The 15,972-nt window shown below is 32.7% G+C and overlaps 2 protein-coding genes across 2 annotated transcripts in view; both read left to right on the top strand.

Annotated features, from left to right (window-relative positions):
• Positions 1-15,170, top strand: part of LOC132723329 (uncharacterized) — an 80,524-nt gene extending 65,354 nt beyond the window's left edge. Inside the window, exon 8 of the mRNA XM_060708011.1 lies at positions 15,055-15,170. Within this exon, the coding sequence (XP_060563994.1) occupies positions 15,055-15,170 (116 nt within the window). The remainder of the gene's footprint in view (positions 1-15,054) is intronic.
• LOC132723328 (uncharacterized) lies at positions 5,832-14,610 on the top strand. Its single transcript, XM_060708009.1, has 7 exons — positions 5,832-6,658; positions 7,531-7,618; positions 8,039-8,104; positions 10,968-11,155; positions 11,900-12,039; positions 12,466-12,633; positions 14,370-14,610. The coding sequence occupies exons 1-7, from the start codon at positions 6,587-6,589 to the stop codon at positions 14,608-14,610; spliced, it is 963 nt and encodes a 320-aa protein (XP_060563992.1). The 5' UTR covers positions 5,832-6,586.
• Positions 15,171-15,972: the final 802 nt, after the last annotated feature.

The following is a 15,972-nucleotide window of genomic DNA, read 5'->3' as shown; positions in this document are numbered from 1 at the left end:
TTATATCAACAACAAGGGTTAGTTTATACCAACAACTAGGGAAAGTGCGTGTGGCAGCGGTATGTGACTTACTAGTATCAAATACTTTTTAGCGTTGAATTCACTTGTCTATAGGGATCTTTGGAGTTATTGTCTTGAAGATTGAACACTGCTTAAGCCGTTCCTAGGGGGCATAATGAATGTTGCACCTTACATTATCTCTCTCATGATAAAACCTTATCAAAACCAGTCTGCTATTTAAACCTTTTTAATCTGCTTTAATTCCTCTCCAGATTACCGGAATTCATCCTTCGTCATGCGAATGGAGTTATGTCTTTAGTGCACAGCATTTTCTCTTTATGATAAAGTTTCAAACTGCAGGGCAAATGATAGAGATTTTTTTTCAGTTTATTTTTTCGTCATGTAGGGTAATAACAAAGAGCTACAATTTCATGTCATCGTTGCAGCTGCGTTTAGTGAACGTTTAGAACTGCATTTTAACATCGCATGTCTCTTTTGTAGCTTAAGAGAAACTAAAGTGTATCAAATACATCGTAATTACTTTCTTGTATTCATTTTGTTACATCTGTTACAAGACGCCAATTTATTGCCTCAGCGGCACGATAGTGTTTCATTTCTATGGAAATTTATGTCCGGAATATCGCTTCAATTTAGATAAATGAAACAATGTTAGTATATTTGTCCCAGGGATACCATTGTATTTTATTGCAGTACATGGCATTGGAATATTTGTACTTAAACTGCATCTGATTACCAACGAAGATAAAGGCCAAACATACACTTCAAACAGAAATTGCTCTCAAAAGACCTGATGCTTTCCAGATAAAATTAGATTGAACCATATTTTGTTTTGCCGCATGGGATATATCATTTAGGAGTTGTATTTGTTCAAAATAAAAGTTCAAAATAAAAACAAAATGAATACTAGAGCAACGATCATGATTGTTTGTGTGTAAATTTTTCACATAGAAATTCTTATATACAAAATATGTAATTACTTGTAATTAGAAAGTGTTGAATTTAGAATTTGTTTGATGCCTAATGACTTATTTGATGTGTGTCAGAAATAATGTTTGTGTTGAAAAAAATAATATCTGGAAACAAAGTGATCCCTCGGAAGTATAAATCACAACAAAATAACATGAAAATTGCAGACTCTAGAGTATGTACATGAGGGATAATGAATAAGTGCAACATACTTCACGCCCCCCTAGAAACGGCTTGAGCAGTACCCAATTCTTGAAGTTTTAAAATTGGATAGTATATACGAATATTAATGAACTGACTTCAAACAATGGTACAATTATAACACGTTGCATTTCCCAAAATCGTTCTTTATTGACATCGCATGTCAGATGGCATTTATAATGTCATAATAGACATGATAACTGTATACTTTTAAATCGTGTACTTTTCATAATATAACATGCATTTTTGTATAACATTACCTATTGCAATGAATTAGGATTACATGTACTTTCAAATAACCTCATTATGTTTATAATTAACTTCAATCACTAGAAATAAATGTTATACAAACATATATATTTACGACTTGATTCACGAATCTAAATGATTCGGAACGAACATTCATGAGTTATTTTGAGTTGATTATTGCACTATATAAGATGGTATTTATTGAACACAGTGTTCGTTTCACGCTAAAATGTTTGGAAACTACATTCATTGGCAAGCATGCTCCTTGATTTCAATCAAATTCATTTGCAACATGTATTCTAAAATTATTAGATTAAATTAGAATATTTTCTTTTATCTTCGAATAGGTTTAAATAAGGTCCAATCCTTACGTGCTTGTTGAGTGTATATCAATACTCCTTACTTCACAATTGTAATTAGATTTTGTAAACTGATCTGTCTTTTGAGATTTGGATATACAACTGTGAAGGTTTGCTCTTTCCAATTCTGCCAATAAATGTCTGACTCCAGTGATTAATGATCACATCACGTGATTTACTTCTAAATTTGTATCCTGTTAATAGTTTTTGCGATAGAAAATTAGTGCTTTGTGGTATGTAAATTTTCAAAGAAAATATAGGCCTCTTTACGTTCATCTAGGCTCTCTACACTGAGTTTTTTATTTTGAACCTTACCGACATATTTTGGACAACGATAATAAATTTATGGATTTAAAATTTTCAAAGGAAATAATAAATAGAGGATATTGAATGAGTGTAAGTTCAATACTGAATTTATTGCACGAGTTGAATAAAATTATATTATGCGAGCCTCTGGCGAGCACAATATTATTTTATTCAACGAGTGCAATAAATTCAGTAATGAACGTACACGAATTTAATATTCTATTTATCACATACCCAAAATAAAGACCATTTAAAGTGAAATAAGAGTCATTTTTCATTGACGCGCCTATAGTATAACGCTAACATTTAGCGCGTCTTTACACTATGTTTGTATTACGCTAATGACGTCACGTCAAAATATATGCACGGCCGTGCAATACCATATTTACGGAGTCGCAAAATCGGCACGGGTGTGTGATAAAGATGTGTATGCTTAATTTACTTTATAACACGCTTTAAGCTATTCTAAGTTGCAAAAGAAAGAGTTCACGCGGCCATTTTGGAAATTCTGTAAACTCACTTGAACAAATATTGGCAAATTCGGTATCTAAATCTGCAGGAATGTATTGACCACAAAATGTTTTTTTGTATTGACATTTGATAATTGTCAAAATTGTGGCTTTGTGTAAATAGCGAAAGGGCGAAAAGTAAAAGTTGCAGAATAATGACTATGTTTAATTGTTTGGCATTAATCACTATCTGAACATTATTACCATCTCGTCAATGGATCAACGAAAGTGTTTGAGAGTGCATGGAACTTGCGTAACGTCATATGGAATTGGATTCAAATGATGCTCCTTTCAAATATTCTATCCCAAAGGCCAGAAACGCATTTACAAAAAGCAAATGAATGAAGAATGTGGCGCCGTTATATGTCGCAACGTCGCTAAATGTTGCACCATTACAGCTGAATGCTGGACTCCAATAAATGATGCAAAATCTTCTGACGATAAATCTCGCAATAGTTACATTAAATATCGCACGATTTTCCCTTGCTGTTAAATGTCACAACGCTACCGTTTAATGTCGCAAGATGAATAGTCATGATCTAGAACATCTTATTATCAACATCTGCATATAAATTACACAGGACACTTAATACTATCAACATAAATGTGTATGATATTGCATACATTCCAATTCACTTTAAATGTCATTTTCATTTGCAATGTATATTATGCAACTTCGCAACATGTTATGTTTCATCTTTTAAGTATATTGCTGTGTGTACTTTGCAAACTATTTTATTATTTATTTTACTTTATAACTAGACAAGTGTCCATCTACTTGTTATTCTTCGATGTGGGTTCGAATACCGCCAGGTCTTATGGAATCTTACTAAGATTCTACTAAGGTTCTACTCAGGTTCCCGCTTGTACACGTGGAGCGGGTGGCACCATAGGGCTTCCTCCACAAGTAAAGATGAAAAGATGCTACATGACCTAACTGTGTTATATGACCTTACCAATGCCTAAAAACTAAATAGGACATATCGTAATAAGAAGTTTAAAAAACTTATAAGGAGAAATAAAATTCAATTTTTTTTCTCCGTATAAAAACCTCATTAGAAGTTAAATAGTTTAAATCACGTTTTTATTTTATATTTAGACTTTTGGGGCTGCTTTTTAAGATAAAATATTTCTAAACTCCTCATAATAGTTACATTAGGCTTTTAATATTTATTAATAAGATTTATTTCTCCTAATTATGAGTATAAATTTCTAATTAGCTGTAACTGGAAGTAAGAAAGTTCTAATAAGGTTTTTTATCTCTCCTATTTAAGAGTATCAAAGTCCTACTTAGGCTTTCTAAACTCCTTAGCAGAAGTAAAAAGCCTATTTAGGCTTTTAAAATTTCTTATTCCGAATTACCTAGTTATTTTGTGAGAACATAATATTTTGTACAAGACGATTCCATACCCAAACACGCCTGAAAACATAGTTAGTAGAGATTTTCGACCACACGACCACATACATGCATCGGACATGTTGTAAGGAAAATGACCGTGTGACCACATACACACATCACAAGATTCCTCCTCTCTTTCGAAAAAGGGACAAAGAGCTGCTTTGTCGACGAATTTTGAGGGCGCCGACGAAGATACGATACAATTTAGACGAAATAGCGATATATAAATAGGAGAAGACACCAGATCTGCTTTTGTAGAATTATCGTGTCGGCGGGTAGAAATCGTCGTATATGTAATAATGTATACGCGCCCTATATGTAACATGTCTTTCCTTCAAAATTGGCCAATTTATCGAGTTCTAAACTTCCGGGGCGAAGACACGACGACTCGATAAATCGGCCTGATGTCGTAGCTTAGATCCACGACATCTGGGTTGCTAAATGAAAAAGAAAAAGATGTATACATATGTGTTTAATCACCATATGTAGGGTGTCAATTTTTAATACCGACTAAGATGATTTCAATTTTTACCAATTATTTTGTACATCACGGAAAATTTTTCCTTTTTTTCCTGTAGACACCCTAATTTCCGGATGATTTAAATTATTTGATATTAAATTAAGCCCAAATTTTTTAAACATAAATTAAGATATTGCGTTTTTAAGGGTGGGGTTGTGACATTTAACGGTAAGGGAAAACGGTGCGACAGTTAACGTCACTATTGCGGCATTTAACCGCAGAATATTTTGAAAATTTAGCGGCGATTGCGACATTTAGCGACATATAGCGGCAAGTGCATCATTTGGCGACGTTGTGACAAATAACGGCACCACAAAGAAAATATTAAAAAAAACGGACTAAAAATATTTTTTTCAAAACATCTAAGTAAACATTCAAATAAACCATAATGGTATTCTCTTCATTCGTATTTTCTTCATAAGAACGACGGAAAGATATCTCTACGAAGACTGCATGCAAACCATATGTATATTATGAGGAAATTCATAGAGGTAGCTTTACATTTCGATTATTCCCCCTTCCCCAAAAATGCTTTGATTATCAATATCCATATGAATTTCACCACCCAAATAAATTGTGTCCGATTATGTAAATATTCATTTTTCAAGTATATTTTACTTCCTTTAACTATCAAAGAATGTTTTCATCTTTAATTACGTATGAAACTATTTATCAATATTATATTTGGGCTAGTCGGTAACCACAATCAATTACGAATCAGCTTAGTGTTAATTACATTAAGTTTAATTAATATATCCTGGTATTGTTTATATTAGGAATTGGTTCAATTGTAACAGGATATTATTGATAATGCATCAATTTAATATGAATTATACGTATAAATAGATAAAATCTTGAAACTTTAATACAGCTATAAGTGTTTTCCTATTATCTGATTAATTGACAAGTATGGTGTATTATATATATATATTGATATATCTTGTGCTAAATGGTTGGTACTACATAAACTAAAGTGTTCATTAATCTTTAGCATGCTAGGGGCAACTGATTCTATCCAAGCGACCAATGCAGAACATGTCAATGATAATAGTCCGCACTATTTAGCACTTATTTCTAGATTTTTTTTAAAAGTGATATACAGTTTTGACCAAATAAAAACATGGACACTTCAAATTTAAGATATTAAGAGTTGCAAGAGATTAAAATAATGCCTGGATCACTTATATATTTAGTTATAAAGTTTTTAGAGGTTATATGGTCCTATAAAAACGGTTGTTCCGAGAGTTGTATTGGAAGCAATCGTTTATATGGCAATATCACCTTAACGAATTTATAATAAATGCAGCAAACTTCATTTTTAGAGAAAAAAGGTAGATTTTTTTATAAACTGAGAGCAGTCGTGTATATAAAACTATATAAACGTCACGATTATCCAATGAAAAACGACGTATCAACCGTGAAGTATTATAATGTGTAATATAATCTAACACTTCATTATAGAAAAACAAACTGACATTTTGCACTGACATCTTTCGACTGGTTCTTTTCAATAGTGAACTAAACCAGATTTACGACTGTTGATACACAAATTGTTATTCTTACATTAGACACTAACTTCTTAAAATACTCTACAAATCTTTCTAACAGTACATTCTTGTCTTCAAATGTCTTCAAATAGTGAATTAGACACAACTTTGATCTTCTAATTTCCATGGAATCAATCTGTATTGCTGAATTATTTAGATATTACATGTACGTGCATTTATAGTGCGTAAACATGTGTACGAGTAATTCATAAATGCGGATTTCGTTCCTTAAAAGGAATCTAATCATTGCATTGATCTATCTATATACGTATCATTTAGGTAATCAGAATGTTCATACTTATTGAGACACATCCTTGCGCTTCCTTTTTCCAGGGAAGATCTGCTGATTTCTTGCGGGATCCTGGTCTGTATATGTATAAATATGCAATGAATTGCTTCCAAGTCTTAAAATAATAACTAATTTAGTTGAGAATCGCGTTTCAAAAATATATAAGACGTTACAATCATTAAATTAAGCTTTTGTCATATTCGCAAAGGAAATACTGAAAATGAAAATTGCGTTAGCTAGCTTTTGTGTAGCTGTTCTTCATTTGACACAAGCGATGTGGTTTAATACGGCGGTAAGTATTTATTTATTTATTTACTCTTGCACTAAGATGTTCACTGGTTCAAAGCGCTTTACATGTTACATAAAAAAAGATTTTATATCATATTTTTATTGTTCCACCACTTCACATATTTGTTAATAAAAAGCGAAATCTGGAGCATTTTTTTTTCTTTTTGGAATAGCGACGGAAGTTTTCGTGTAGAAGTTAGTGTAGTTGATCACATGAACAAACTTTAATAAACATTGAAGGAATTTAATAAATCTTCTTAATTCTGAAACATATGATGTCTGATTTATCCCATATTAAACAGCTTTGATGCGGCTCCTTCATAACTGCCCAACTCAACACAAATTGTCATGTAATTTGTTATGGCAAATGCACCAATAAGATACTAATATTTGCCGCTATTATATATGACATGATGGAGCAAAAATACGGTGCAGACAGGCGTTTATTTGTTTCTGTTTTTTATCTCAGATATTTATTTGTTTTTATCTCAGATATTTATTTGTTTTTACCTCATAAGTTTTTTCTCTCAAATGTTTTATTTGTTTTTAACTCAGATGTTTTATTTGTTTTTATCTCAGATGTTTATTTGTTTTTATCTCAGGCGTTTTAATTTATTTTTTAACTCAAGATGTTTAATTTGTTTTTATCTTACCTGTTTTATCTTACAGACGTGTAGACGGGGCTGAAGCTCCCGTCGCTATATAACGATAATAAATTGTTCAAATAATACATAAGGGACTTCCCAAATTGTTAGTTACACGGATGAGTATTTTTTCTTTACATTTCATTTTAACTTTGTGTCATTGAAAGGGAAAATATGAAATTATATTACAGTTTATGTAACTTACAGTCGAGTTTTGTTTTTGTTTTTCCAGTCAAAAAATAACTTTCTAGATGAAATGGCTCATGTGCAGAATATGTCACAGTGGTGTAAACATCTAAACATAGAGGATTGTGAAAAAGGTAGGTAACTATGATCACCATCACTATCATCATACTCATCAGTAGCTCCGTCATCTTCATATACATATATCCCTGTGGAAACCAATTATGTTACAGAAACGAAACTTTTATGAAAAGGGGCATAACTCTATCAATCATCAGTTGATTGTTGCGAAAACCAAACTTAACCAGTGTTTTAATATAACATAGTTACATGCCAAATACGAACACAACCATTGAAATTATTCAATAGAAATCCTTAGGAAACCATTTGTCTAAGGGCAGACAGACTGACGGACGGACAACAAAATACTTATACCTCCCAAAGTTTCTTAAGGCGTATAAAAATAGAATAGCTATCAATATGTAAAATATGCATGTCGTGGTAAAGACATTATTTTCACTATGCTAACATTTTGTGGTTTTGATGTCGTTTTGCAGTGATCAATTCTGTACCTACATCATTGATAGATGAAAATGGGAAAGTACTAGAAAGGTTTGAAAACGGTAAGCTTTATCTTATAAAAAGATCTGCTGGGTAAGGTGTAAAGAGTTGTCTCAAACTAGCCATAAGGTAGAAGCTTTATACATGACATAAGACATGTCATAAGATAGAAACTTTATACAGGACATAAAGTAGAAACTTTATACAGGTCATAAGGTAGAAACTTTTATACAGGTCATAAGGTAGAAAATGTATACAAATCATAGGCTAGAAACTTCATACAGGTCATCAGGTAGAAACTTTCATACCAGTTATAAGATAGAAACTTTCATACAATTCATAAGATAGAAACTTTATACAGGACATAAGGTAGAAACTTTCTAACAGGTCATAAAGTAGAAATTTTCATACAAGTCATAAGGTAGAAACTTTAAACAGGACGTAAGGTACAAACTTCATACAAGTCGTTAGGTAGAAACTTTCATACAGGTCATAAGGTAGAAACTTTATACAGGTCATAAGGTAGAAACTTTCATACAGGTCATAAGGTAGAAACTTTCATACAGGTCATAAGGTAGAAACTTTCATACAGGTCATAAGGTAGAAACTTTATACAGGTCATAAGGTAGAAACTAGTCATTAGGTGGAAATTTTATATAGGTCATTAGGTAGACCTTTTCATGTAAGTCATAAAGTAGATATTCTCATATAGGTCATATGGTAGAAACTTTTATACTAGTCATAAGGTAGAAACTTTATAATAGTCATAAGGAAGAAACTTCTATACATGTTATTAAGTAGAAACTTTCATTCTAATCATTAGGTAGAAAATTTGTATTGGTCATTAGGTAGAAATTTTCATATAGGTCATATTTCAGAAATTCTCATATCGGTCATATGGTAGAAAAACTCTCATACTAGTCATTAGGTAGAAACTTTCATATAGGCCATAAGGTAGAAATTCTAATATAAATCATAAGGTAGAAACTTTCGTACTAGTCATAAGGTTTAGACTTCATACTATTCATAAGGTAGAAACTTCAAAATAATCATACTGTAGACACTTCATACTAGTCATAACGTAGTAAGAAGCTCTATACAATGTTCTATTCATGAGGTAGAGACTTCATACTAGTCATAAGGTAGAAACTTTATACAGGTCATAAGAAAGAAACTTTGGTAGAACCTCTATACTAGTCATAAGGTAGAAACTTCACACAAGTCATAACGTAGAAACTTTCATACAGGTCATAACGTAGAAACTTTCATACAGGTCATAAGGTAGAAACTTTATACAGGTCATAAGGTAGAAACTTTCATACAGGTCATAAGGTAGAAACTTTCATACAATTTAGTCCAATCAGGTAATAACTTTCAAACTAGTCATAAGGTTTAAAATCTTTTATACAAGTCATGGGGTGAAGACATCATTCAGGTCATAAGATAGAAACTACATACCGGTACTTGGCATTATGAAGAAAATTTATAGCAGTCATAAGGTAGAAATTTCATGATAGTCATCAGGTAGAAACTTCATGATAGACATAAGGTAGAAACATCATAAGGTAGAAACTTCATGATAGACATAAGGTACAAACTTCATGATAGTCATAAGGTAGAAACTTTATGATAGTCATAAGGTAGAAACATCATAAGGTAGAAACTTCATGATAGACATAAGGTAGAAACTTCATGATAGACATAAGGTACAAACTTCATGATAGTCATAAGGTAGAAACTTTATGATAGTCATAAGGTAGAAACTTCATGGTAGTCATTAGGTAGAAACCTCATATAAGTCATAAGGTGGAAATTTCATGATAATTATAAGGTAGAAACTTCATGATAGTTATAAGGTAGAGACTTCATGATAGTCATAAGGTAGAAACTTCATGATAGTCATAAGGTAGAAACTTCATGATAGTCATAAGGTACAAACTTCATGATAGTCATAAGGTAGGAACTTCATGATAGTAATTATGTAGAAATTTCATGATAGACATAAGGTAGAAACTTCATGATAGTAATAAGATAGAACATTTATGAAAGTCATAAGGTAGAAACTTTATGATAGTCATGAGGTAGAAACTTCATGATAGTAATAAGGTAGAAACTTTTTGATAGTCATAAGGTGGAAACTTCATGATAGTCATTAGATAGAAACTTTATGATAGTCATAAGGTGGAAATTTCACGATAGTTATAAGGCTCATACTTCAAGACAGTTATAAGGTAGAAACCCCATGATAGTTATAAGGTAGAAACTTCATGATAGTCATAAGGTAGAGACTTCATGATAGTCATAAGGTAGAAACTTCATGATAGTCATAAGGTAGAAATTTCATGAAAGTCATAAGGTAGAAATTTCATGATAGTCATAAGGTAGAAACTTTATGATAGTCATAATGTAGAAAGTTCATAGAAGTCATAAGGGAGAAAGTTCATAGAAGTCATAAGGTATAAACTTGTATGCTAGTCATAAGACTGATACTTTCATACTTTTAATTAGGTTATAAGCTTTCGATTAATACGTTAGGAACTTTTGATACCGTGTTATTAGTCTTAATGAATAAAGTTGATCTTCGTACTAGTTATCAGTTATATAAAGCTGTTTCAAACATAAGTTATTATAATTTATTTGTTAAAATATTCAAATTCGATTGTGAGAAATGGTTGTAGCTTATTTAATCCACTTCCTGATACTAACCAGTACTGGTGTCATATGAGGAAGCTTGGCGTGGTCCCTATAGAGCTTGAACTCATGTATCCTTGGTTTGAGAGATAAAAACCTTAATCACTAGACCACTGCTTCTCTGAAATTTAAGTTACTGGTCATGTTTAAAACTTTCTGTATTTGATTCAAGCAAAATTTGTACGCCATTCGAAACGTGATTTGTTGTCCCAAAGAAAGCACTTCTTTTGACAGATTTCACAGGAAATGTACCGGAAGCAAACTTCGATACATGTTCATCAAGTTTACAAACGGTAATGATGCCAAAAAGGCCGGGATATTCCGTATGGCCACCATGTACACGTGCATTCAGATGTTCCGGTTGCTGTACGAATGCTATTAATTCTTGTCAACCCCTTACCACCTCGGAGAAGCAAGTAAAGGTATAAAAAGATTAACCTATTTATTTTGTATTTCTTTCTCTATTTTTGTTAACCATTCAGAAAAAAAAATGTTAAACCGCATAATGCTGAAAAGCAAATTCATGCTCAGGTTTTGAATGCGTACTGAATGAATGCTAATGTAAATTCCTGAAAAAAGAAATTCAATATCATGAAAGTGAATCGCGATACACTTTAGTGGATATACATGTATTTGTTTTCAAAACTATTCCACGACATACAATAATGAAATAACAGTTATTTAAAGTGAATATCAATTTTACTTGATTTTCAACGATTCAAACACAATCTTCATTATTTATTTATTTATTTATTTATTTATTTATTGATTTTCTGTTATGTAAAATATTTCGTATGGCTGGGCAAAAAGACGAAAGTACGAATCACGACTCAGCAATCGTAGCCCGTGACGTACTGTTTACCACCACCACATGTGATTGTGCAGACGACACCACCATTAATTTTCATTGAAATTATCGACTTTTGGTGTCAAATAGAGTGTCTGAGAGATGTAATTACAACAAGAATAGTTTTAACCACGAATATTTCATTTTTTCTTTGCTGCCTAAACTTATGACCCAATTGAAATTTACCACAAACTTACAGAAATGTATACCAATAACATTATATATCCCAGACACATCATCTCCATTGTTGTTGCTGATGTTATTGCTGTTGTTGCTGTTGTTATTATTGTTGTTGCTTTAAACGTTTTTATAACTTCAGGTAATTTACACCAAGCTACGAAATCCGGTACATAGACATACCATTGGAGATATTGACATTAGTCTTGTGTCGATAACCGAGCACAACGACTGTATGCCAAAATGTAAAACAAAAGAAGAAGATTGTCATATATTTCAGAAGTATGTTTGTTTATTTTATTTTTCTTGTGTGTTTGTGTGGGTTTTTTGGGTTTTTTTATTAACATTGTGATGATACTGGTGCTTTGTTTTTCAGACTCATATCGGAAGTCAAATCATTCAGCTGGAAAACTTGACTGTAGGAAAAAATCGACTGACAACTCTATGTTAATATGTCACAGGTTGTGATGGCAATTCCTTTTAGTCTTAGTACATGAATATTACCGACAAGAAAACATATATGAATTTCATTTTAAAACATGTTGAAAAATCTTAGGTTTTTAGGGCGTCGAACAGACGTTAACAAAAATGTATGACAAAACAAAGTGACTTATATCGCACCCGATTTAATGCGTTTTTAATTTAATTATATTATATAAGTTGATTTAGATCATTTATATATAATCTATAATCCATACATTACAACAGGTATGTACCAAGTATATGTAGCTGCGTCTGTCGGCCTGAGAGAGAAAGTCTTCAAAAAACCTGCAAAGGGAAACAAATCTGGGACGAGGAGGCATGTAATTGTGTATGTGTAAATATGAACACGACTAAATGTTCGTCATCTTCTTATTTCAGCACAGAGACGTGCCGGTAAGATTTTTGAATTAGTCAAGATTGTATATACAATTCAAAGCATTGTATCTATTATATTACTGCGGGTTCAAGATGCATCCATATATCACAAACTGACAATAATGTTCATGATGCTTAATATCTTAAATTGACTTCAATCTAAAAAAGTCGATGACTTCTAATCCAGTTACCTCTCTGGCGTGGGTTCGATCCCCGGGAGATGCTTTGGTAGTTTAGCGCGGAGGAAGGTAGTCTAGTACTGGTGTAACTCTCCAGGAACGATGGTTAGGAAACTACCCGCCTATATGACTGAAATACTGTTGGATAAAGGCGTAAAATCAATCAAACAAACAAACAAACAATCTAAAAAAAGCCCATAGATTTTAGAGGTATTTTAAATAAATGCACTGACTGATTATCTAACAAAACAGACCATGAACAGACGGCAAGAATGTGCTTGCTGATTGTTGCGCCTTTATATTTCGCTTTTATCGCTTAATGTCGCACCAATTCCGCAAAATGTTGCACCATTACCGCTAAATGTTGCGCTCCCCGCTAAAGTAAAAAAAATCTTCTGCCGTTAAATCTTGCAAGGGTAAAGTTAGATGTCGCAAGACTTTCCATTGTCGTTAAATGTCGCAACACTAGCATTTATTGTCGCATGAGGTTGGAAATTAGTTGTATATACGTTGAATAGAGGTTGGATTTATGTCATTTTATGACGTTGGACTGACGTTGGATTCCGACGTCTAAAAAACTTTCATATACAACTAAATTCCAACGTCTATCGAACGTCGGACTCTAACGTCTGAAAACATTGAAACAACGTCATGTGTTTGCTGGGCTGCCTCCGCATTCTAAGCCATTTCAATATAAAGTTGCAGCCAGTAAATGGCAATTAACATTTATTGAATGTTCCCTCAAATATGTATGTTTAAATTAACACGAAGGTAGTATTTATACCCTTGAAAAAGTACATGATACTTAATTTATCCGTACTAAACAGTGGTAGACCGTACCATTCCGTACCGTTTCGTGTTGCCTCTCCGTAGTACAACGCATTACGATCGTGGCTTTCCGTGACAATGCCGTATTAATCCGTATTTAAACCGTATCTTATACGTATTTAAACCGTATCTTATACGTAGGGTAACCGTACAAATACGTAGTTTTCCGTACCAAACCGTAGAAATCCTTGACAAGTTGGTGGACTACGAATTAGTACGGTCTAGTACAGTTTTTGTACGGACTAGCACGTATCAGTAAGGTTTAATACGGACTAGCAGGGATACGCTACGGTTGATTTTTCCGTAGCAAATTTTTATGCATGTTCAAAAATTGGCAAGGATCGCTACGGATATACAAGGACTACTACGATTGATTACGGTTACAATACGGAGATCTACTGACCTGTACGAGTAGCTACGGACGATGCCGGAATTAATCCGTGGCTCTTCCGTGGGCGTATTCCGTGAATATGTGACCGAGATATAACGGAAATACTGACATAACATCAGTTTTTTAACATGAATTTAGACATTGCGACATTTAACGGTATTGGTGCGACATTTAACGATAAGGGAAAATGGTGCGACATTCAACGTCACACATTGCGACATTCAACGGCAAATTTTTTTGAGACAGCAGCGATTGCGACATTTAGAGGCAATAGCGCGCTTTAAAGATCAAATATAATTATACATGTAATTAAGCGTTGTCTATTGTCCATACTGATTATTTAACAAATATTTTAGTTGTCAACTTAAGTCCAGTGCCAGCGGTGAAACTTATATAAGCCAACTCTTCAAACGCATGAAAACTGACTTACTTCGACAAGAAAATCTGAAGGAAAATCAACACGTCAGTAAAGAGATTGAAGTGAAAATGGTTGCTGGGAGGGTAACAGTGTTTGGAGAAGAAACGCTTGAAGAAAATGCCAATGTCAAAGAGAGTGGTGAGAAAACTATATTTTTATGTGACGGCTGCTACTTATAGAAACATTTTGATGAGACATTTGCTGTATTAATAAAAACATTCTGCTAGAAACAAAATTTCGATTTTCTTAATAAAATGTGCGCGGTCATTTATCAAGAGTATACTGACAGATTGTGATGTGAATATGTTGTTTCAGAGAGTTTTATGGGTTTTGTATTGCCTGTAAAATAGGAATGATGTGCATTTAAGTTTTCTTTATCTGTATTTGATATTTTATACTTGTACTATCGAGGTGCTGTATTATACTGGGCAGCCAAGAAGTACAGTAATTGTTTGCGATTATTTCCTTTTTTATATCCTCTAAATGCTTGTAAATTATGATTGACGTGCATTTCAGGGTGTTTCAATATTTCAATTTGCTAGATTACAAAGCTATTTTATCTTAGACGAGTACGACCAATAACCAAAGGTTATTTAGAAATTCTTACCAGTAATGTTTTGCAGGTCATGGAATTCTTAAAGATGGTGACGATGACGACTATAACGATGACGATACTAGTGATGATAAAGATGACGATGTTGATGACGAAACAATGCTGGTGCATAACGAGACGACTTAACATGCTGTTGACGATAACGATGACGACTTTAACAATGCTGTGACGTGATGACGATAACTGATGACGACTTTAACGCTGGGGACGATGATGACGACTTTAACAATGCCGATGCGATAACGATGACACTTTAACAATGCTGGTGACGATAACGATGACGACTTAAACGTTGACGTTGCTGTTGACAATGACATTGGTGTTTATTTAGCAAGAATACAAACTTTGAACATCGTGTAAGTTTTTTTGATATTCTTATAAATGTTTATATAAGGATTCTAATAGACATGAGAATAAAGTAACATTATTTTAATTTAATTTATTTATTTATTTATTTATTTATTTATTTATTTATTTATTTATTTATTTATGTATTTTATGTATTTACATACTTTTTTATTTATTTGTTTATTCTTCTTGACAAAATATTGCTTTTTATATTTTACAGAAGAAACCCTTGCTATGATACTAAATGCTCTGGAATCCTTAAAGCAAAGGAAATGAGAAATGGAAAATGTCGATGTCTACCTGACTTCCGAAGAAATGTTAGGACATTAAATCAACAAAATCTGTAGTCCTAACATTGATATTGTTATTCTAGTTCCCTGTGTTTTACTCACATGTATACTTTATCACTATGTAGTGCAATGGGCAGATAATCCAAACACTGGATTTATGATAGTTTGTATAAGTAGACAAGGGTTAGCGTTCTTTAGTTTGTTTCATCTTAATATTTATTTATGGAAGTCATTGCATTATGTAATGTTGAAGAAGTTAATGTGCATGAGTACAAATTTTCGGAGAAGAA

The sequence above is a fragment of the Ruditapes philippinarum genome, unplaced genomic scaffold, assembly GCF_026571515.1.
Source record: "Ruditapes philippinarum isolate M1 unplaced genomic scaffold, ASM2657151v2 ctg4451_1_1_1_1, whole genome shotgun sequence".
Classification (NCBI taxonomy): Eukaryota; Metazoa; Mollusca; class Bivalvia; order Venerida; family Veneridae; genus Ruditapes; species Ruditapes philippinarum.
The sequence above is the reverse complement of the archived record's forward strand: the minus strand, read 5'-3'. Positions and strand labels throughout refer to the sequence as shown.